This window comes from Fukomys damarensis, unplaced genomic scaffold (assembly GCF_012274545.1).
Source record: "Fukomys damarensis isolate Sample0158 unplaced genomic scaffold, DMR_v1.0_HiC HiC_scaffold_39, whole genome shotgun sequence".
Classification (NCBI taxonomy): domain Eukaryota; kingdom Metazoa; phylum Chordata; class Mammalia; order Rodentia; family Bathyergidae; genus Fukomys; species Fukomys damarensis.
This window is the reverse complement of record NW_022900951.1, coordinates 15,526,627-15,550,467: the sequence shown is the minus strand read 5'-3', so window position 1 is coordinate 15,550,467 and position 23,841 is coordinate 15,526,627. Positions and strand designations below refer to the sequence as shown.

The 23,841-nt window shown below is 42.9% G+C and overlaps 1 protein-coding gene across 10 annotated transcripts in view; it reads left to right on the top strand.

Moving 5' to 3' along the window:
- The window catches only part of Sh3kbp1 (SH3 domain containing kinase binding protein 1), a 346,801-nt gene that overhangs the window by 270,125 nt on the left and 52,835 nt on the right, over positions 1-23,841 (top strand). For all 10 annotated transcript variants that reach the window (XM_010643666.3, XM_033760274.1, XM_033760276.1 and 7 more), the window contains 3 exons: positions 7,896-7,947; positions 11,315-11,395; positions 14,766-14,925. In XM_010643666.3, the coding sequence (XP_010641968.1) occupies positions 7,896-7,947; positions 11,315-11,395; positions 14,766-14,925 (293 nt within the window). The remainder of the gene's footprint in view (positions 1-7,895; positions 7,948-11,314; positions 11,396-14,765; positions 14,926-23,841) is intronic.

The following is a 23,841-nucleotide window of genomic DNA, read 5'->3' as shown; positions in this document are numbered from 1 at the left end:
GAGAGTAAAGTTGTCAGTGGTGAATAGGCTCTGCATGGCTTGCTTGTTGGGGCATGCATGCTTTTTACAGCCCCAGGGTTATCTCTCCAACCCCAGACAAGCAGCCACCATCTCTTTGATAAGTCTTTTAACCTTGCCCCTATGAAGCAGAAAACCCAATTTTAGGGAAATCATAGTCATACCTGTCAGATAAAGTAATACCTACAGCTGAAAAGTGGTTGTATAATATGACATTTAGCTTTTTAAAAATCCAAAGTATAACTTCCTTTTTCATCTCCTCTGGTCTATAAAACCAGCCAACCAGCTATGCACTGGTTGTTATGAATGCCTTTATTACTGCACCCATAGTATTGGTGTGTTGGTGACAGTGTGACTAGTGGTAGGCCTGTCTCTTGATCAGTTGACACTGTAAAGATGATTAGAATCACCAGCAGGCTGGTGCTATGTGAATGACAGAGTCTGCAACATTCTGGCACTGGTTTCAGCCGATGTCATCTTGGCTTGCCAGTAGCTAGGGTTACAGTCACTCACCTAGAGAAGAGGACAGTCTGTGATGATTAGGGTAGACAGAAGCAAACGGCAATTTCAACAGCCGGCCTCTTGACTCAGTAGACATCATCTGAGCCTGTTGATGAGGCTATATTTTTGGGGGGAGGCCTGGGCTCAGGTGGTTACCACCAGGCCTGTTGGAATTCTTGGTGGTCTTTCTTCCTGAATGCATTCAGCAGATTATCTCTCTCCAGGGTGACAAATGCTTTGGGACTTTTCCTTAAGATATTCCGAGGAGAGCACCCACTGATCTCTTGGTGAATATTTTAGAGCAATTATGTAAGCTATTTATGAGAGAACTTAGATTCAATGACTGTCTTATTTGTTTTGAGCCTTGACAGTAAAATTGAACATCAGAATGGAAAGATTGAATATTCTGAGAGTGCTAATGAAGCAACATGCGTGCTCTGCCATTGTTACTGAAGGATGACAGGGAACTTGGACTGTAAAGGACAGCAGAAACAATATCTCACTGGTGTTAAAGAAAAAAATTAGAATAGGTCTTCTGATAGTGTTTCTGAAAGACAGTCTTTCAAGAAAGTCTCAGGCTGTGGTTCTTGTAAGAGAAGCATTTCAAATCACCAAATGTGGCATTACTTTTCTAGCACATGCAGGTCAGGAAAACCCTTCAATTTGTGCCATGTCACTAGCAGGTGTTCCTAAGCTTTGCCTAGGTCATCGGTGGTGAACCTGTGGCACGTGTGCTGCAGCAGGCTGTTTGTATCACTGAAAGCTCTAAAAGGTTCACCATTACCACCCTAGGTGTCCCCTTAGTGAAAGAGCCACAGTGGAGGGTCTCTTTCTCAGCCACGGAGACTCAGGAACCTGCCGTGAAGATGTCCCTGTGACTGTGATGCAAGCTTGCCTTTGCCAACTCTCAGAGTTACCTGGGTATCAGGCTGCCAGCTTACTCTTGCAGAAAGCCCTGAGATGCCAGCCTGTGTGGAGCACAGTCTGTGACTACCCTGAGCATTTGATCCCTATAGGGCTCATTCTTTCAGGTCCCACCAGACACCACATTTGTGTGGGAAGGCAAAGAATCCAAATGAGAGGAGTTGCTTGTTCCTAGAAAAGGCCTGGCAGGTATCACTTGAGGCCCTCCTTACACACCAAAGGGAAAGGTTTGCCAAAGGATCCATATGTTGAATTCAGCTAAGCCAAGATAATTCTTGCAAGAGCAGTGCACTGTTGACTTCAATAACTCTGTTTTTCTCTATCTTCATGACTGACAAGACCCTTCCTATTCCTATTCCTATTCCTATTCAGTTTCCAGACATTATGACACGATTAATTAGATTTCCAGCTTCCCCAGTTAATGTGTGCCAACCCATCCTCTTAAGATTGTTTCAGATCACTCAGCAGAAGTTTTACAGGTTCTGAACTCTCAAAAAGGGAATCCCTTGCTTGATTCCCACAATGACTAATCCACTATTGGTAAATTTTTGCTACTCTAACTCTATTTTCTCTTTACCAAGTTCTGAGGAGGTGCTTTACTTTAGCCCCATCTTCTGACCAGCCAATTTATAAAATCTGCTTTTCTCCAAAATTCTTTGTTCCTTAGCCATGTCATCAAGATATATAGTTCTTCCTAATTTCTAAAGTTGCCCAGTAAATTAGTTATAAAAGAGATCAATATGTGTTTCCAATAAGAAGCTTAAGGGGCCAGGGATTTAGCTCAGTGGTTCTGTCGTCTGCCTACTCACAAGTGCAAGGACCCAAGATCAATCCCCGATACCCAAAAAAAAAAAAAAGCTTAAAAAATAATTTACCTGTGACATTGTCTACATTGTATATTTAGTTTTTCTGGGTGTCTCACATGCAGAGGAATAGGCCTTGCCAAAGTGTTAGTGTCGCCCAGGTATGGCCTCTTGACGCAGCCCCAGAGGACTTGCCCCAGGCCACTCAATGCTGTTTCCCCTCCATCCCTCCCTCCCTGGTGGTATGTACAGTCTGTATTCTCCTAGTTGAGCATCTCATTCAGTATACTCTCGATTGAGATGCTTCTTTCAAAGTCATCACTCAATCTGAACTGTAGTCTCTTTGAAGGCAGAGCGTACATCCCAAGCTTCTCCTTCGTAAGGCCCAACAGCATCCATGTACATAGTTGGCAGTCAGGAACCCCTTGGCTTTAGGTCCTGTGGTGCCAAGGTGTATCTGCTCTTCCTTCTTCCCCTCCTCTCCTGCTTGCTGCTCCCAGTATGACAGAGGAGGAAGGGTGAGTAGAGGTGGAGGAAGCTGGGCTCCTGCCAAATTCTTTCCACACAAAAGGGACCCCAAGTCCTTCCATCTTGTCATGAGGTCTGCGCATATAATCGTGGCATCATTTCCAGGGTGAGGAGGACAGAATGAAGAAGTGAGTCAAGGAGGTGAACTGAAAGAACATTTTTGAGAGAAGATAAACATCAAAGCCTGGCTGACCACCCAGTGGGCCATTAGTTTGGATGAGCCCAGCCAAGAGGGAAACTATGGATGTAGAACACAAGGTTAGAGCCCGAGGCTGGGGAAAAACTAGAAAGAGACCTTCCCAAGACCAAGGGTATTCAGTGATTCCTGGGGATCTCCTCTGCGAGTGCCAAGGCACACAATTGCTGGGACTCCAGAGTAAGCAATGGAGCAGTTGTAGACACTGTCATTACTAGAGCACGTCCCAGCTTCACACTTCAGAAGTGTGGCTGGATCTCCAGAGGCAGGGGGGAAAGGGCAGGGCAGAGGTCTCCCACATGTTTCTAGGATGACAAGGGAAATTGCCTATTTGTGTACCCTCTCCAGCCTCCAGAGAACTTGGATGGACATGGAGGGGCTTCCAAAGGTCCAGAATTGCTCAAAATCAAGCTGAGATTTGCTTCTAGAACCTTACCATATTCCTTTAACAAAGCCCCCCTCCACTCACACACAGTTTGAATATGGTTTGCCCCCACCCAAACTCACGTAGGGGCTTGATCCTCAATAACAGCGTTGAGAGAGTGTAGGACCTTAAAGAGATTATTAGGTCATGGGGGCACCACCCTCACAAATGAATTAATGCATTTCTGCAGAGACCAGGTTTGTTCTCTTGATACATTAGTTCCTCACAAAAATAGGTTGTTGTAGAACAAGTCCGGCACCTTTCTTTTTTCTCTTGTATATGTGCTCCTTCTGCCTGTGCTTGCATCTTTCTTTGATTTCTGCTATGAGTTGAAGCAGCATGAAGCCCTCACCAGAAGCACAGAAGATGCTGGTACCGTGCTCTTGGATTTCCAGAAACATGAGCCAAATAAACCTCTTTCTTTTATAGAATGCCCAATCCTCAGTTATTCTAACAGAATATAGCAATAGAAAGTGAACTAAGACATCCCATAAAGTATACCCAGCCGTCAGGGTATACTCTTTGGTTATTTTCAACAAAGCCTATCTTGGAGTACAGAGCTCTGAAGGCAGACTGGCTTAAGAGGCAAAGTGTTGTATCAGAATTCTTGCCAGAGAGAACAGTTGAGCCACCTGATGAGTTCTTTTACTTGAAACTGACCAGTCATGCCAAACAAAGGGCATAGTCAGATCTGAAATACTTTACCAGGAAGCAAAGCTTGCCTTCCTGCCATCCTTACACTGGAACATTCAGATCTATTTCCTTCCTGGTATTCTAACAGTAAAAATCAAATCAAATCACATTAATCTGTCCTTTGAAGGATGATATCAGTGTCTCCAGCCTAGCCAACACCTCCACACACATTCACACATGGACACACACCACTTAGGGTTATGTGTCTTGCATACATGCATACGCGGAAGGCATTTGACTCCAGAAATCAGAAATTATTGGCTCATTGATTTTTTTATTGACATTTTTGTGGTAGCTCTTTTTAAATGAATCTCCACAGTCTGGACATTGAGAGGTATAAGTCCTAGGTCCCCTCTAGTTACCAGCTAGCTGTTAGCACAGACCCTTTGAGCCTCAGTTTTCTCTGCTATAAAGAGGACTCCTCTGATCATTTGTGGCTCTAATATCCACTGCTTTTTCAGAAGCACTTGAGCTGGGGGCTGGAGTGTTTTGCTTTCACCATGGAAGGAGAGATAAAAGACTATATGTAACAAATGCCTCCAAACATTTAGGTCTTCAGATCCTTGCCTGAGTTGAAAGGATGTTTCTTTCTGTGTACCTATAGCAGCTAGTTAATATTACAGTGTCCACCTCCACAGAGGACACCTTGACCTACTGCTTACCCTGGAGGACCCCCAGTTCCATTTCCTTTATCCAACCACAATTGGACATTTTGAGGAAAATCAGATCCATGCTCTGCTCATATCTTTTTCTTTGAGAATCATGAACTCCTGTGATGAATTTTTTTGTCATATTTTGCTAAAGGTTTATTCTATCTGCCTTCTCAGTTTTCACAGACCTGTCTTCTTATTGTACTAAAAAAAGAAGTAGGTCCATGTACAATAATTTATTAATCTCTTAGGGGTGCCCTGAAGCTACATGGACTGCTGGGCCTGATTTTTGTTTGGAATTATCTTAAAAGACATCATATTTGGTGGTGTCTTTTCTCATCTGAAGAGGCATGATGGCTGTCAAGTTTGATGGAACCAGGAAAGTGAAATCAGTCAAGGAAAGAAAAAAGGAGGAGGAACATTTGTAAACCTCTCTGCTAAGGGCTGGGGATTTAGCTCAGTGATGCCACTGCCTGCCTCAAAAGCTCAAGGTCCCGAGTTCGATCCCTGGTACAAAAACAAAACAAAACTCTGCTAATAAGCAAAGAAGGCACCTGAACTGCCCCTTCCTTTCAGAAATGCCACGTTTATCTCCACAATGTCCACAGCTCAGAATACAAATACATACCTCTTCCTCCCTCCTTTGCTGCATTCATACACACACTTGCTGTGACCACACTTTTCACACCGTCAACATAACATTTCCTGTCCTCTCTCCCTGCCATCCATTTCTTCCTTCCCTCTCCTTCCCCCCACAACCCTGCTCAACCCTATCACATTTCACATATCTGCTATTTGCTAAGTGTAACGCAACAGTAAGAGTTTTCTTTTGTTTTGCCTACTAATCTTAGAAGATATGATGACTTGTAATTGTCTTTTTTGTTGTTTTTAAATTTAAGGCCATGTGGTTTGAGGCAAGGTTGCTGGGGGTAATGGTCTATGTTAGAGAAGGCTCACATGACAGTGATTATAGCAAATTTCAACCCAGAAAGGGTTGAGGAAGACATCCAGGGGTAGGCATTGTTGGGACTTGGCTATCTGGGAGGAATTAGTCCACAGGGTGTTGGCAGTTTCATGAATAAGAAATGACTCTGATCCTGAAGTACAGGAAGGTTTAATTGGCAGAGTTTCAGTGATGACTTCATTAGGTAAGCATACATCTGTCCCCAGTCTAATTTACACAAAGACAGAGAAGGGAGGGAGGAAAAGGAAGGAGAGCTGGTAGAGAGCTGGAGTGGGCTGACACAGGGGATAGAACAGTTGAAGACCCTGAGCCAGAAATACACCCACTCAGTACTCTGTACAAGGAGAGGTGGCTCTTAGAGCAGCTTGCTTTTCTACAATAATAAAGCGTATTTAGCTGTACTCTTATAGACAACACACAAAAACAGTAAGAACACACACACGTGCTTGTCCATACTCATAATCCTACTAATTAGAGATCACCACTTTAAATTTATTTCTTTTCAGTCTTTTTCTTTCTGTAAATGTTGTAGCATAGTTGAGCTCTTACTGTAGCTGCAATTTAATACCCATTTTCTTCTTCCAACTTTAGCATAATAGTTCCCTGTGCTTTTATGAACTCCTTGTGTGTGGTATTATGTTCACATGATGGTTTGTCTTGTGGAATTTTTTTAGCAGGATGGACCCTTCATAGAGATTAAGAGCACACTGTATGTCAAACATCCCTGGGCTTGACTACCAGCAACCCTCATTTCATAGCTCGATGACCTTTGAAAATGACTTTATCTCTTGAAGCCTCATTTATTTCAATGACAGAATGAGCATACTATTATCACTGCCTCAGTTATCACAAGGATTAAACAAAAATTAGAACTTCTTCTGTTTGTGAAACCACCTCTTCCCAAGAGGAATTGGTTTCTTCCTTGGCTTTTGTAGATGAGAAGGAATAGCTAGGTGAGGTTGCTTGTCCCGTGTCCAGGGCTTTTAAGGGCGTCTTGTAAATGACAGTCAGGTTTCAGAACCACGCTTTTGTCTCACCATGCTATAATATTAACTCTGAGTAATGGCAGAATTATGAAACCAGTGAAAAAGCAGGCCTGAAAAGTTATTGAACTCAGAGCCTACACACTATGATGCCCCTGAGAAAGTTCCCTGGGTTTTACTTAAAATCACTTCTTCTTATGGCTGCGTGCTGCATCAGGCACTAGTGAGTTGGGGCCAGGGTTAGACATGTGCCTTTACTGATTCCTATGGCAATGTCACAGTAGTACATTTTCAGAGCGCAGAAGTGACTTTGTGGAACTTAATTAAAATGCCCAGAGGTTGAGAAGTGTTGGCAGCAACATGGATCATATGCGCCAACCCTCCCCATTTCCATCCTTTCTTAATAATATTGACGTTTAGTTGCTTCTCCCCTTGCCTTTACCCCTGCACCTTTGCTCTTATCACCCTGTCCAAGATGATGCGATGACTGGATTCTCTGACCCCTGAATCATTTACCAAGTCTAGCAGGCACATCTCCCTCCAACAGTAGATCCTGGGTGACAAACGCCTGGGCATTCTGTAAATACTTCAAGGATGAGTACCATTGAAATGCCGCTGTCGTCTATGGAGTAACAGTGTATGAGAGAAAAATAAATAGCAGCTGATTTGCAGAAACCTCCATTCCAGTTTATCACATATGACTGGGTACGACCAGTCCACAGGTACCTCACAATGGCCTGCCATCCTGGGTGTAGAAAAGGGCAGAAGGCTTAGGTCTGACTTGGGTACAGCATGTAGCCTGCTACATCCCCAGCAGATTCAATTTGGAGTCTTCCCGGTAAATCTCTGCAAATTGCTTGATTATTCAGCAGATTAAATCTTAATTTTATGTGGTTTCAGTGTAGGAGTACCATTGTGCTTGCTGGTTTCAGGCCATTTTTGCTGAGCTGTGCTTTTCCAGAAGTCTGTTACAAATTTAGAAAGGGGGAAATGGTATTTCATTTGTCGATCAGTTTTGTTTTGCCGACTGAATTTATTTTAGTGTTTGTTTAGAGGTGCCAAAATATGACGTCTGGAAAGAAAATTGCTCAATATTTTGGAGAAGTTCTCTAAATTGTCCACACTGCACATAGAAAACAATGTCTGTAGTCCTTCTGTGAAAAGACAGCTTGCCAACAGTCTCATTGGTACAATTGTGATTAATTTTTCAGAGACCCAAGAAACCACCACCTCCATCCGCTCCTGTCATCAAACAAGGAGCAGGTAATGTATCTTTCAGTTCCAGTAAACATAGTGTACTGTCTGTCTGTCTGTATTTTACATATCTCAGATTGTCCTTGGTAGAGCTCAAGATGCCTAGCTTCAAATGCCACAAATTGCCAAATTGGGAAGTTATGACTGGGTCTCAGCCGGCAGATTTTAAATACAGATATTCCTTGTTTAACAACCAATCTGTTTAATGACTATTCAGACTCACAAAGTGCTACTCGAACTTGATGACCCATCTTATTTTTCTGTACAGTTCTGTACATATTCTTTATAGAGCCTCATTGTCTTTTTTTGTACAGTACATCTTATTGATACGGTACTGTAAATTTTGCTGATTGTCCTGTGCAGTACAATTCTATAGTTTTATATTCTGTTATACATTACAGTACTGCATATAAGAGTTATGCAAATAAAAGCAAAGTCATCAAGTTGGAGTTTCCTTGGACCATTTCTTTGTTCTGAATATTGTAATGTACATACTATATACAATTCCTCATTTAGTGGTCAGTTCATTTAACGGCCTCGACAACCTAATCGCAGGAACAGAATTCAGTTGTTAAATGAGGAATGCCTGCAAACTGCTGATTTTTCCTAAAGACAAAAACATGTCGCTAAAATGTGTCCCTGTGATACAGTGCAAAACTCAGAGCTCCCAAAGAGAATGATCAGAAAGAACTTTGAAAGTAGACTAGTTTTATGTGTTGAGCTTTGTTTTTAATAAACTGCTTTTAAAGAAAGAAGAACCTGATTTTGTCCTGTTTTTCCTATGTCCTCTCAAGGGTCGGTTTAGGGAAGATTGTTTCCCATGGGCCACCATAGGCCATGACATCATTGTGTGTGTAGGGAGTTGCTGGGTCTTCATTGTCTGTCCAGTGTGGTTAACCAAAATTTGGACTCACTTCACTTAGCCTCAATTAAAAGATGCTTTTCTAGCGATAAACACTTTCCTTCTTGATTCTTTTTTTAATCTTAAAGAGAATCCAATTCAGCTGGGGATTTAGCTCAGCAGTTCGCGGTGGCCTGCCTTGCAAGCGCAAGGACCCAAGTTCAATCGCTGGTACAAAAAAAAAAAAAAAAAAAAAAAAAAAAAGAATCCAATTCATTTTTTATGTGTTGTTCAGATAATAAAGTTGAAAACTACAGGAACTGATATTGGACATTTAGCAACTCGTTGCACACTGGGTTCTCCTACAGATGATTCAGATTTCTCAATAGAACTCTTCTTTTTAAATGTTATACTTAGTTGTGGGGGGAAATTCTTCCACTAATAACTAGTTAAGTACATTTTTAAAAAGTAACTACTAAGAAGAAGAGTAGAAATATTTTAGTCCTGTACAATTGATATTTCTATAGCATTTAAAGTATGAATAAATTTTCAGATTAGTTTGTTCATCATTTTATTCAGAAATTATTTTTAAAATTAATGTTGGCCCACCAAGTTGGGGAAGCAGATCAACTTGACCCCAAATTTCTTTTCCATTCTCTTTGGGCATAATTGAGAATCAGAGATTAAGCCTTGGAATGGGATGTTAATTACATCTGCTCCGCCCCATCCCTGTTCATGTTGAGCAGTTTCATTTTGCCACCTAGTGGTTCTTCTGGCCATATAAATATTTTATTGTGTTGAGATTAAAGCAGGCTGTTTATGTTTTTCTCTGAAGACCCCCTTCCTCTAGAGGCCTTAGTGACTAGAAACCATGGAGATGAGCCAGGTGGTCTAAAGCTCAGGCAGTCTAGCATATCATAACTGGGATTGGATTCCTCAAGATAGTCGAGTCTTTAATTCTTTCTGTGTCTCCAGGAATGAGAATTTCATTATTGTTAGGAGGCTACACTGTAGCATGTAGGCAAATTCTTATCCTTTTGAAACAATCTTACCATTGGTGATGGGTCTCTGTGCTGCAAAGCAAGATGACATTTCATCTTCTGAGACTACTGCTGCTGATTTATCCCTCTGAGGGATCACGGGAAATGCTTTGTGATAAGATGAATATTTGTATATTCCCCATAATCAACTTTCCTTGATGAAAAAAAGATGGAATTGATATATATCAGATACAGTCTTCAATTTGTAGTGAGTCATTAAAGGGATTCAGATGAAATATGTGTTCAATAGATTGTTTTAAAACTTCTTTTGGCCTCTGAAGCTGTGTAATTGAGATTTTCATACCAAGCACTCATCCTTTAGGGTGGGTTACATGAAGAGTTTGTCAGGTACTCAAACAAGTCTATAAATAAAGAGCAGTACTTTCTGCTTAGCTATTTCCAAAGTTTTCTTACAAACCACGCCGAAGGTCAGTGGTATCATCAGACCTCAGGTGAAGGAGCAGATACAGTCCACGTGGGTCAAGATAAGTGCTAAGTGGTGACCTGGAAAAATGTGATACTCGAGGAATTCAGACACAAAGAGAAAGGACTTGAGGAGAACCACTGTAACATCTCTACATATCCCTCCATTTTATATTCCAGGCATTCTGCGATATTACAAACCACTCCGTATTTAGGGGCATAAACTAGCAGTCTTGTTATTCTCATGGATTCTGTGGGTCAGAATGTGAACAGGACATGGGCAGGATGGCTTGTTTCTGCTCCATCAAGTCTGGGGACCTTGGCTGGAAAGCTGGATTAGCTGAGACTGGAGGAGCTGCCCTTGAAGATCGCTGCTTTACCTCCATGTAGGTTCTCTGTGTCAGAGTGCCTGGAAGACTGGTCTCAGCTGGGGCTGTAGGCCAGAGTGTTCACATGTGGCCTCTCCAGCATAGGTGAACACTTACATGCAGGTTCAGTGTTCCAGTAAATGAACTACGTGACCTTTTATAACGTGGCCCTGGAAATTATATGCTGTTACTTGAGGTACTGGTTGAAGCAGTTGCAAACCTTCCCACATTCCAGGCAGGGGGATATAGATCTTACCTCTTAATGGGAGGAGTATCAGACAATTCAAGGCCATATTTTCAAACTACTGCAAGATGAAATTCAGGTCCCTATGAAACCCCTTCTTATTTATAGAGCATAATGTTCAGTAACTCATTATTTGTATATTTTGATGAGTGACTTCTTTATTTTTACACACTCCCCATCCCCACTCAGTGATATCCTTTGACTATTTTTATGCCTAAGGAAGTAGTTTTAAATATCAGAAAATATTACTGGTTTTCTTATGAATTAAGGATGTGTAGGCAAGCAAATTTAATGACATAGGCTGGAAATGACTTCTGCTTTGTTTCTAAGCAACTCGGAAAATGCCAGTGCTCAGCTCAAGAAAAAAAAAAGTCTAATGCCTTTGCTGTACCTGATAAATATTTAAATCCTCGTGTGTCTAATGAAAATTTTCTGATGACTGTTATCTTTTCCATCCTAGGTACCACAGAGAGAAAACATGAAATTAGAAAGATACCTCCTGAAAGGCCAGAAACACTTCCAAACAGAACAGAAGAGAAAGGTATGAAATCAATTCTTCATTGGCAGCTCTACAGTAAGAACCAAAGCTGTCTGTCACAGTGCTAGTGTAGATTACTCTCAGAATTCTCTTTTGCTTTAGAATATGATGATTATGGGTTTGTTTTGATCACTTCTAAGCATCCCATTTCTGAGGAAATAGGAGAAGAAACTTTGCAGGGCCAGAGTTTCTCATCAAATGAAAACAACTAGATCAGTTACTTAACACATAGGTGCTCTTCTGTGATGCCTCTACCATCGCCTTTATGTCTATAGCCTGAAATTGTAGACTTGTAAAGACCCAGAATGTAGCTGACAGTTTCCATCTAGCCTCTCCTCTGTGCCTAGTACCCAGGGTGCTTGCTCATCACTGTTGATAGATGGACTTGGCTTAGTAAAATTCCCACCCAGACAAATGAAAGCTCTCTTCCTTGGTCACTACCAGGCCCTTGACAGGCTAACAAGGATGCAGATACATGTTCTTGCTCAAGAATGTTGGTAGCTGGGGGAGGGAGTCATGGCGATGCTGAGAAAAACACCCCATTGCTTGGAGTCCACTGAAGGTGGTCAGAAATGTCATTGGCAGGGAAGTGGCTGAATCTCACATAGTTTTACAGATGTGTTCAATTCTCACCATCCTGAGTGTTTCTCTCAAAGAAATCTGCAAGTTGTGGAAGGACTCGGTTTATTAGGCCTAAGATTTGATTGATCACACATTTTTATGGGAAAAGTGCCATGTTGTTATTATGAGTAGGAGGCTGAGCAAATTCCATTTTAAAAAGCAGTTATTTTGAAGTCACAAGAGAAATGCTGGATTAATGAATATAATTATTTGGAGGTGCTCCTTGGTGGCCTCATGAAATTTCATTGTGAAATTGAATATTTCATATCAGCTTGCTACAAATTTTACCAACATTGCAAGCTATTAAGAACCTATACCTCTTTCCTTTACAGTGAACAGGTAGAATTTGAGTTGTGGAACCCCATTGTGAAGGCCAAGGCTATGTCAGAGATCATGAAAAAATAGCCATTGGTCTTACAGATAACTCTTTGATAAAAACATGTGTTGTGAGATAACCAAACCCCATTTCCTGTCCTCACAGAGGACATATCACTAGTGTCCTGTTGATAACCAAGCTATGTGATGAAGACACTTTTCTACACTGGTCCGTACTGTCCTGCTTATGGGCTGACACCCCATAAGTGTGAGGAACAACACCTTCCTTGTCTGGCCAAGTAGCCACATACCCTAGTCATGGCGATGCTGAGAAAAACACCCCATTGCTTGGAGTCCACTGAAGGTGGTCAGAAATGTCATTGGCAGGGAAGTGGCTGAATCTCACATAGTTTTACAGATGTGTTCAATTCTCACCATCCTGAGTGTTTCTCTCAAAGAAATCTGCAAGTTGTGGAAGGACTCGGTTTATTAGGCCTAAGATTTGATTGATCACACATTTTTATGGGAAAAGTGCCATGTTGTTATTATGAGTAGGAGGCTGAGCAAATTCCATTTTAAAAAGCAGTTATTTTGAAGTCACAAGAGAAATGCTGGATTAATGAATATAATTATTTGGAGGTGCTCCTTGGTGGCCTCATGAAATTTCATTGTGAAATTGAATATTTCATATCAGCTTGCTACAAATTTTACCAACATTGCAAGCTATTAAGAACCTATACCTCTTTCCTTTACAGTGAACAGGTAGAATTTGAGTTGTGGAACCCCATTGTGAAGGCCAAGGCTATGTCAGAGATCATGAAAAAATAGCCATTGGTCTTACAGATAACTCTTTGATAAAAACATGTGTTGTGAGATAACCAAACCCCATTTCCTGTCCTCACAGAGGACATATCACTAGTGTCCTGTTGATAACCAAGCTATGTGATGAAGACACTTTTCTACACTGGTCCGTACTGTCCTGCTTATGGGCTGACACCCCATAAGTGTGAGGAACAACACCTTCCTTGTCTGGCCAAGTAGCCACATACCCTTGGTTCTTCCCCCCCTTGAGTTCTTTTTTTTTTTTTTTAATAGTGACTAAATATCTGTTTTATTCCAATTTCAACACCATGAATATTTGTTCTGTGCCACAGTGAGTCAGGGAGGCAGAAGCCCTGGTCAGAAGCATCAGGGAAGTCCAGGAACCAGCCTTGCCCTGAGACTTGATGACACTGTCAGGTCGGCTCACACCCTTCCTTTTATTCACCCTATTAGCTGCTGGAAGTCCTTTCCTCATCCCTGTCCTGTTTCCCAGCAGAAAACCTCTTCCCTGCTTAGCATTTCACCCGAGCTCTTCCTCTTCTAGCTCCATGTGCCAGAAAATAAGCTCCCAGCATTCCTTGTTGGAGCCTGTTTCCCCACAGACACATTGCAGGGATGAGCACAATGATACTTTTACAATACCTGATGGGGTTTCTAAAGATTTTACCGATTGGCCTGGGCAGCCAAACAATGTGAGACTGTATGTGCAATAAAAGTTGCTCTGTGTACCATCTTGCAAGTCAGTGCAGCAGCCTACCTGTGCTCCAGTGTACAACTCTCTAAAGTTCCATCTCCATCAAGAACTATATAGGTGTATGCTGTTTGCACCAACCATGGGGCAAGGCTAATTGGGAACAGAAAACTTGAAGTTGTCACTGAACACTGCCCAGTTTGGTCACTAAATCTGGCTTCAACTTCATTCTAATAACTGACTTCAAAAAGCTCTGCAAACCAAATACCTGTGAAGTCCCAGTTTGCCTTCTAAGTTTGAACTGTACACAGAGGATCCAGAATGAATTGTTCCTTGAAATGCTGCCCCTTTTTATTGGCTCACGACCCTTTTCAGAGGCTAACCCAAGAGGTGTCAGGTCTGTTCCCTTCTCACACCCAACAGCAGGTCCTTTAGGCCAGACATTTGTCGAACTTATCAGCCATCATCAATGTTGCACCAGCACTGCACAGGATCCTAGGGAGATGAGCAGACCTGGGCCCTGCCCTCAGAGACGAGCAACCTATGGCTGTGCCAAGCATGCAAACATGCATAAAATGTCTGAGTAGTGCCTGTTTGTAAAGGGCTCAGGTGAGGAAGGAAGAAGTCTACCAGTAAGCGGGAACATGATGGTGCCATGTTTTAGCCACACATTGAAAGCTGAGTAGCAGCTGGCCGAGGGTGGACACATGAACAAAAGCATGGAAAGAAGGGAACAAGAAGCTATGGCTTTGTGGGGCTCTTTTGAACTTGAGAAAGAATAAATGATATTGTTTGCTACTTCTCCTTTAGAAATGGCATTAATGAATTTTGTAAAGCAGGAAATAAGTCATCTGCATTTATGTACTGTCACTTATACTAGATCTATCTGTTTTCTTTATGCTCTGATAAAAAAATAACTTAAAGAAAGACCAGAGAGAGAGCCAAAACTGGATTTACAGAAGCCCTCTGTTCCTGCCATCCCACCAAAAAAGCCTCGGCCACCTAAGACCAATTCTCTTAACCGACCTGGTGCACTGCCCCCGAGAAGGCCGGAGCGACCAGTGGGCCCATTGACACATACCAGGTATTGCTGTGCTCTTGCCAAGGGGGAGGGCATGGGTAGACACAGGAAAGGGGCTTGAGTGCTCTATACCTCAAGAGGAAAGAACGGAGGAGGAGACAAGTAATCAAGATTGCCTGAAGCTGCCAGCCACTTCCATCCAGGGAAGAAGTGGCACAAGGTTAAAAGTACAGTGCAAGTGTCAGGATTAGGAGATATGGGTTGAGCACCCAGCACCTAGGCCCTGCTCACACACAGGGTTTTCCTGGGCTTTGAGAGAGCAAGGCCAGCTGCCCTTCGGACTGTAGATGAGAGTGGCACACCCACCTTCCTCTCCCATATGTGCTTCTGGCCTCTGATATGCACAGCTCATTTGTAGCTGTCTCCTCCTGCTCTGTGGGGCCTCACCCCAGTGTCCCTTTGTTCTTTTATACACAGCCTATTGTGGAAACCAGGAGCTGGCATAGCAAAGATTTTTCTAGTGCACATGTCTCTGACTTCAAGACCCTTAAAGGCTAGGGACGTGCCTTATTCAGGCACACATTTGAGATGTAGCTGGCAAAATAACATTTTTTTCCACTGGCTGACTGGATGCACTGTTACTAATATGAAATCAGAACTTGATAATACGTGTTCTAGCACTGAGATTCCCATCACAGAGCAAGGAACTATTGAATTCTCTCCATTAGTTGATTGCCGGAACATTCTACCATTGCATGTATTTGTTATACATGTTGGTGGGATATGCCAGCGCAAGTCAGTGACCAGGAGGTCTTCATGTGTGGCTATCAGCACACTGCATTTTTGTTCTTATAAGCTGAATTTGCATCCCAAGAGCTGTGTGGGGCTTTGGAGCTCTTGTGTTCAAGTCAGACAGGCCTCTGCAATGGAATCTCATCCTATTTCATAAAAACAGTGGGAATGAAGCTTGGCAAGTCGTTATCCCTCTCACCTCACATTCTCCATTTGTAATTTTTTATTAGCAGTACATAATAGGTATATTCATCATGGGGAATTGGTGTGTGTGTGTGTATGTATGTATGTATGTATATGTGTGTGTGTGTGTGTGTATATATATAGATATAGATATAGATATAGATATAGATATAGATATATATCTTGCATCTTGAAGTGTGGCTAAATGATTCCCATATATTTATTCACGTACCTATAATTGTTTTCATTTTTTGTCACTTCTATTGTTGCCTCTCAAACTATAGCAAGACAAGAAGAGCTTGTCTACTTAAATTTTTTAAACTTGATAAAATACACATAATGCACAGTTTACCACCTTAACCACTTAAGATACACTGTGCATCGGTATTAATTGCATTCACATCATTGTGCAGCCATTTCTAGAACTCTTTCACCTTGTGAAACTGCAACTCTGTACCTGTTAAACAGCAACTACCATTCTGCCCCTCCTCACAACTGTGGCCGCCACCCTTCTACCTCTTGTCTCTGAATGTGACTATTCTGTGTACCTCACTTAAGGAGTATCAGGGTTTATTTCACTGAGCATGATGTCCTCAGTGTTCATCTGTGTTGTAACATGGCTCATTTACTTTCAGTAGTGATGACAACAAAACTACCCCACATACACACATACTGCTGCCCAAATACAAAGGGCAGGTTAGCATGTGGATGGTTGAGAGGTGTCAGAATCTGAACCAGCAGTATTGGTGCACACATGCCAGACCAGAGGCAGTGTGGGGGCTACTGCACAGCTGAGCACAGAGCTGTGATCATCTCAGGAGCAAGTGAACCCATTTGAGTAGCAGTGGCTTTGCCCATACCACTCTATTTCATCTGCCAAAATCCAATCCAACAACTACTTGCAAACAGTGGCTTTTGGGGAAGTGAATAGGATGATGGCCCTGTCAAGTTGCCCAGACGTGTCACACCCCCTTCTATTAACTGATAGTACAAGCACTTGTACATCATGTGATGAGGCACTTGACAGCTCCGATGACTTGAGCAAGGGCCGCATCACTGGTATAGTTGGTCCAGAAGCTAGCACATCAGAGGAAAATGATTTTGTACACCTAAGTGCTTCTGAAAAGAATATGAGCTATGCAGACAGAGAGAAGCTGTGGAGCAGGAAAGATTATACATCACTTTATAGCTGGTGAGAAAAGTGGCAAGGCTATGTGCTGTCAAATTGTTAGTCTTGGGGGCTGTGCACATTTCAACGAACTCATTAACAATTTCCAAAGTATTCCTGCAGCTCTTTCTAATGATCTGATCTGAACGAGAAGTGAAATTCTGATTACTTCTCTGCCTTCTAGCGTTACCTTCAGACCTCTGGTTATGAGACAGGTGTAGCTTTGTAAGCCAAGGGAAACCTGTCATCCTGGCCAGACTTGTGGGCCACAGAGATTCCATTTACCTCCTGTCTCTGCCTAACTCTCTTGAGCTTCTAGGTCTCCTAACATCCAATTGTCACTTAGGGTCATGGGCCACTGAGAAAGATGCACTAGTGGATTTTGTACAGAAGCCAGTGGGAAATGTAACTCGTAAACATAATAATAATAAATGTAACTCGTGACATCTGAGCAGCCTGGGAGTGGGTAGCCACCCAGCTCCTGGGACCCAAGTTTGTAGAAGGGAAAAGGGAGGGAGGAAAGGCTTGGGACCACTGCTTAACCAGTGAAGGAAGAGCAGGGCTTGCTCTGACTCAGTGGTTCTCAGACGTGAGTAGCTCCCACAGTCACCTGTTCAGAGCAAATTGCTGGGGCCCACACCCATGGTTTCTGACTCGGCAGGTCTAGGCTGGACCTGGGACTTTGCATTCCTATTAAGCTCCCCGATGCTGCTAGTGGTGCTGGTGTCCACACTAAAACAATGATGGTTCCAGATTCTCCCAGGTTGGTGAAGGTGATCTCACCTTTTCCCTGGCTGCCTCTCAAGCATCTGCTCATGCTCCCTGACTTCTGCACACCCTCCTCTGGAAGCCTTCTCTTATCACTCATGATTGCTCTCTCCAAATGCCTGACACCCCATGTTTAGCCTAGTGCCAAGACCCATGCTGTACCACTTGGGAGACGCACACCCCCGGACTCCTTCACCAGATTTAAAGCGGATCAAGAACATGTTTTGTCATCTCCACATGCTTTACGATGTTGAGCATATGGTTAGTGGTTCATTTAACAAACACTTGTTGGATGCCATGGTTTCTTAAAGGGGAGGGGGCACCATTTCTTATATTATGTTCCATTTTGCCTCTTCTGTCTTCCTTCCCAGCCTCTGTACATGTGCGTCTTACATTCTAAGTAACCTAACAGGCCATGGATTTCAACAGACAAAAAATTTAAAGATCGAAGAAAGGCTTATTGTTTGTCAGTACCTGATAAACTTCATATTTTTTGCTAAGCAGTTAACATTGGACAACTAATGCATAGATTGGTTTATGAACTTCTTTTACTCTGCAAGATTAGTTGGGGTGTGAATGTTAACCTAATTCAAACAGTTTTGTGTCAGTGCTCCTCTGGAGAAAAGATATAGTGTGCTGTGTGAACCCAGATCTTCACCAGGATTTACATGACTGGATGGGTAGATGAACAAACAGATAGTTGAACAAAGGGACACAAGGTCATCAATGAAATCTCTTGTTCAGCACTAGGCATGGAAGCTCTAGTTGGTACATTTGGGCTCAAGCTCTTCTCACCAGCAACATGATGCTTTTAGAAGAGACTTATCTCTCTCTTTGAACAGAAATGAAGACCTTTATCTTTGGCATCTCTGAGAAGAAAGGAGTAACTGAGTTTAGGAAGAGCACAGCTCCTTTCACTTAACAAAAATGTGCTGAGGGCCTACTGTGTGCCAGGCTCTGTTCTGAATCTTAGGGTGGGGCTCAGGTTGTCCGGTCCACGAGTCAGGAGTTGTATTTAGGAGGCCTGCAGAAACCCCAGAAAGCAGTTTGTGTCTAGTCTAACTGGGTAGAAACAAATCAATGACTTTACAGTGATTGCTCTCTTCCTCAGGTGTTTACCTCCTTGATCACTGGTAAGAGTGTTCTTCCAATTTCTAGAAGATATTTTAATACAAAATTTGAACAGGAAATAAAAGATTTTTTTCAAAAGTTAACACCAGGGTTGATTTTAAAATTCAGTAATGATAGAAGATTCTGGTAGACCAGTGTTGGTGAACCTTTTAGAGAGCGAATGCCTGAACCGGTGCCCCTAACCCACTTTATTTATCGCAAAGTGCCAACACTGCCCCTGTGTGCACTGTTATCTGTTGCCCAGCTGCTGGGGTCGTTTGGCTCTCATGCCAGCAGGGCCCTGTATGCCCACTGCAGCACGTGTGCCATAGGTTCGCCACCACTGCACTAAACCATAAGTGACTCCTTTGTTGTAGTCAGTCCTTGGGAATGCCTCATTTATCACTTCAAAAACAAGCTTAAATAGCATTGATCTCATCATTGAAGTCTCTGTCAGAGGCCAGGCGTGGTGGCACAAGCCTGTAATCCCAGCAATTGTGAGGCTGAGGCAGGAGGATCACTGTGAGTTCGAGACCAGCCTGGGCTACACAGTGAGTTCCAGGTCAGTCTCAACTACACAGTGAGACCCTGTCTCAAAAAGCCAAAAAAAAAAAACAAAACAAAACAAAAAAAGAAATCTCTATCAGTTACTCTACTAAAATCACTTTCTCTAGTTCACAAACTTGGCTTAGGACATTTAGTCTCCTCTACTTTTGTCCTACTCACATTTGAGATTTTTCCTACTTCATATATCTTTGTTCTGGACCTCCTCTATGTAGTATTGGTCAATACATGGCATTTGAAGCTCATGGTTGATTGGTTTTTCTCATATGCAGCTCAAGGTTTTTAAAAATAATTTTCATTAGAATATTATGTTTCATTGAATTCAACATAGCTTTCTAGAGTCCACATGTCTTTTTATGGTGACTGCAAAGGAAGCATCATTGGTCCTACACATGCTGAGAGGAGAGAGGAGGGACAACCACAGAGAGAATTACTATTTATAGGGTAGAAGGCCCGAGAGCCATAAAAAGGGGCATGAGGAAAGTGATCTCTTGGCAGCCAGAATAAGGGAGTGTGGATCAGAATCACCTGGGGCAGGGGGAGTTGAGGAGAGAATGGGTAGGTGCCCGAGCATGTATAGACTTGTGAGAAATCAGCTGTGGAGAAAAGTTGGAAAATAAGTGCTAGCTATGAATCCAGTGGTGAGAGGCCAGCTTGCACTCTGTGTGTGTGTGTGTGTGTGTGTGTGTGTGTGTGTGTGTGTTTCATTTATTTCAGATATTCTTCAAAGGCCTCCTTTACTGTAGTAGTAAACTCTGGTGACTAGGCCATGTGCAGTTACTGCCTGCCCTCTGCTTGCTTGGGCTTTGGAGCTAGACACACCAGGGTGGAAACTTTACCCCCCTTACATACCCTTTGACCTTAGGTCAGGTTTGTACCTCTGCAAAATAGCACAGTGGGGCTACATGGCTCTGGTATGAAGAGTTTTAACAACTCACTACACCTTGGTCCCCAAGTTCATGGCCTCACCACTCAAGAGACCTCATCACATCTGTGTGTACCTTTTTTTTCCTCCCTTGAAAGCATATAGTGGGTGACTTTAATGGTAGAGGACTTTCCATGTAGCAACAAGCAGGTCATGCTCGAGAGCCCAGAAAAGTAGAAATATGGACATCATCAGATAGCACATCAGGAGGCTTTCTGGGTGGAAGCACAACCACACTCAGAAACAGGGGTGGAGTCAGGCAGGACTCAGGAAGCTGGGAACTGTGGGAGGGCAGTTGATTTATGGAACACAAGAATCCCTGCGGGCATAGAGAGAAGCACATTGTGGAATTGTAAGGATGTCTGAATGACTTGCTGACCTCATTTCATTTGGATAATCTCTCTTCCACCCACACAAAAAATGAATTTTATTTGCTGCAGCAAGAACCAACAGTAATGATAGGGTTTACTCCTTGACTGAGCCACATTAGTTTTCTTGCCACCAATGGGCAGAATGATGCCATGAAACACAAAGTATTAACACCTTACATGTGCATATTACTTTTTTATTTCTGTCATGCTTTTTCGCATGGGCCATTTCTTTGAATATCCTGCCTCCAAGTGCCACCATATACACTGTTCCCAGAGTTGCAAGATGATGAGTTCTCCCTCCTGCAAATGCTGCTCAGAAGTTGGGCTCAGCATCTTTAAACCCCTTGTGCCTCTTTGAAATGCCAAGCTGGAGAACTGCAGATGAGGTCTGAGGATAGCATCATCCCTTTGCCCGAGGGGGTTTCTGGGCTTGTCATGCCCTGGATGGGCTCTGGAGGGAGGCCTGCTTCCCCATGTACTTATAGTCTACACAAAGAACAGAAATCTAGAGGGGAATCGAGTGAGCAATGTCCCATCACCTTCCAGCATTTCTTCATGGTCTATAAATAGCAGAGCTTGTTTGTGCTAACCCAGACAAGGACATGCGATGTAAGGGGAAAGCTGCCAGGCAAACCATTCTGGTTCCTGCTTCTTGTGTCCCCTGCCTCTGCTTATTTTGTCCCTCACTTAAGTGAGACCATGTTTGCAATCCAGAACTGCTTGAGATCCTTTTGGCCACAAAGTGAATATGTAGGGACTCCACAGATTTCAGCAGGGCCTTTAAATTCCTATTTCTGGGAAGTGGCGGGGGGAGGCGCTCCATCTGATTTGTGAAGAAATCCAAGGTTACTGGTACTCTTGTTTTATTTTTTCCTAATAGAAAGATCTAATAACTTCTAGGGCAGTCACTTACCTCCCCGAGCAGAATGCTTCTGAAGGACTGACTGTGCATCTGCTGTCTTTACAGATGGGCTGAGTCCTCTTGTAATTGTTAATTTGAGAGAGGAAAAATAACTCTTAAGAGTATAAAACATGCAGGTGGATGCTTGTTTTTATTATTGCCATCCCAACAGTGGTGGAAAGAGATTGGACTAGGCATCAGGAATCTTCCATCTGGTTCCAGCTCTGCCACCAATCAGCTTTGTGGCCTTGGGCAGCTCCTTCCCACCTGTGATCACAGGACCCTTTCCTGTAACAGGGTCAAAGCTGGAGCTGAGCAGCCCCTTCCTCACTTTTGTAGTCAGAACTAAGATCTGAGGTATTGGAGGGGCAGCCAGGGAGAACAGGGAGGAGGACTCAGCTTGCCTTGGCCCTGCAGCCTCAGGGCTCTGACATCAGAGTTGAGGCAACGAGGTCTCCTGATTTTATATTAGAAGGGGTGAAAAATAAGGTCACTCAGTTGGAGAAAGGAAGAAAGACAGGGTTATTTGGGTGGTTTCTCTATGATCTGACATTTGATATTTGCCACCATCCCAGCTCCTAAGAAGGATGCAAAGTGGTGAGAGATAGAGAGTGCACAGCACCTGCTTCAGTGGTTGCCTGCACATGAGCAATGGGGCTTTTCTGTCTCCTTTCCTTTTCTTCTTAACTTCTCCCCTTGCCCATAAACGATTTTAAGTAATTAAAGCCCAAATGTTTGCATTGTGGCAGTATTTTCTTTTGAGGGGAGGAGGAGCCACCATATGAACTTGGAATCTTGTTCAGTAAGAATTGGGGGACTGCTCTTTCTACCTTTATCCCCACTTACATCCAGAAGGTTTGTGGGCTCCTGATGTTTTTAGTTTTTGATTGCTGCTGTTTGTGCTGCTGTGAACTTACTTGTTTGGTTGCTTGCCTTGGCTTCCTGTGCACTTCAATACCTTTTCGATGCCACATGTCTTGGCTTAACTGTCCCAACTTGGGCTAAATTGGGCAGTGCCACTGGCTGAGTTTATGTTCTCAAGGGTTGCATACTGTGTGTCTTCCACATCCCCATCTCTGTGCGAGCCCTGTCTTAGGTCTCAGGTCTAAGTGGGAAGAGCAAGCCCCCTGGATGTATGGTTTTTGTTTATTAGTAATACTTTTCAACTAGAAGAGCAGGTGATTTACCCACCTGGCAGTGAGTTGGGGCGACACAGGCTGCCTGGCATCCTTGATGACTCACTGTCCCCATGTCTGGATCCCTAGCCTGCAAGATCTGGAGGCTGAATAGTAAAGTAGCTTCAAGAAGTATTCAAGAGCTTGGGCTCTGCAATTAGACTTAGCAGGTTCAAACCTAGACTTTGCCGCTTTATTGCTTTTGTGCACTATTCTTAGCAAGTAACTTTACTTCACTGAGCCTGTTTCCTTCCCTACATAGAGAAAATCAGAGTGTCATAGGTGTGGGTTCCCCACAAGGCAGAGTCTGAGCCAGAAGCATATGAAAATACAGTATGTTTTAGGGATCCATATTCATGGAAAGAAGAAAGAAGCAGGATTGGGAAGAGGGAGAAGTCAAGTAGTGATACTGGCTCAAAAATATCTGCCAAATTCAGCTTTAGAGCTGAAATGGCCCATATGAGTTGTCCTGTGTTTCACTGAAGTAGCTGAGACTTTTGTGCCATGAGGTGTAGGCTCGGGGCCTGGTGGATACCACCAGGGATGATTGTGAGGATGGAATACTGAGTGCATGAAGAATGCTATTCTAGTGCCTGGCACATGGTAGGCTTTTAGCAATAGTAGCTGCTGTTGTTATTTCCATGGGATCTTAAGTTCAGCCCTTGGACTACTTGGTGCCTTCATAATTTAGCTTTCATGAAGTAAATAAAGCAAGGAGACTCTTAACTGCTAGTTGCCTGAGTTGCATGTTTTAAGTGTCTAAAACTGCTAAGAAAAAATACACAAAATAGCATAATTTTGATTTGAAAGTCATAAATGAGCCAGGACAACCTTGTTCTGATATCTTTACATGGCTAGTGCTATGTATTGTTAGCTTCCTGTGTTCTCCTTTAACAGCTGTAGGCATAGAAATTCACCAGAAAAAAAAATTGCAGGAGCTGGTAAATGACAGAAGGTTGGACTTTATCTTCTTTCTTGGAGTTCAGTTACACCTCCTCTTTTTTTTTTTTTTTTTTTTTTTT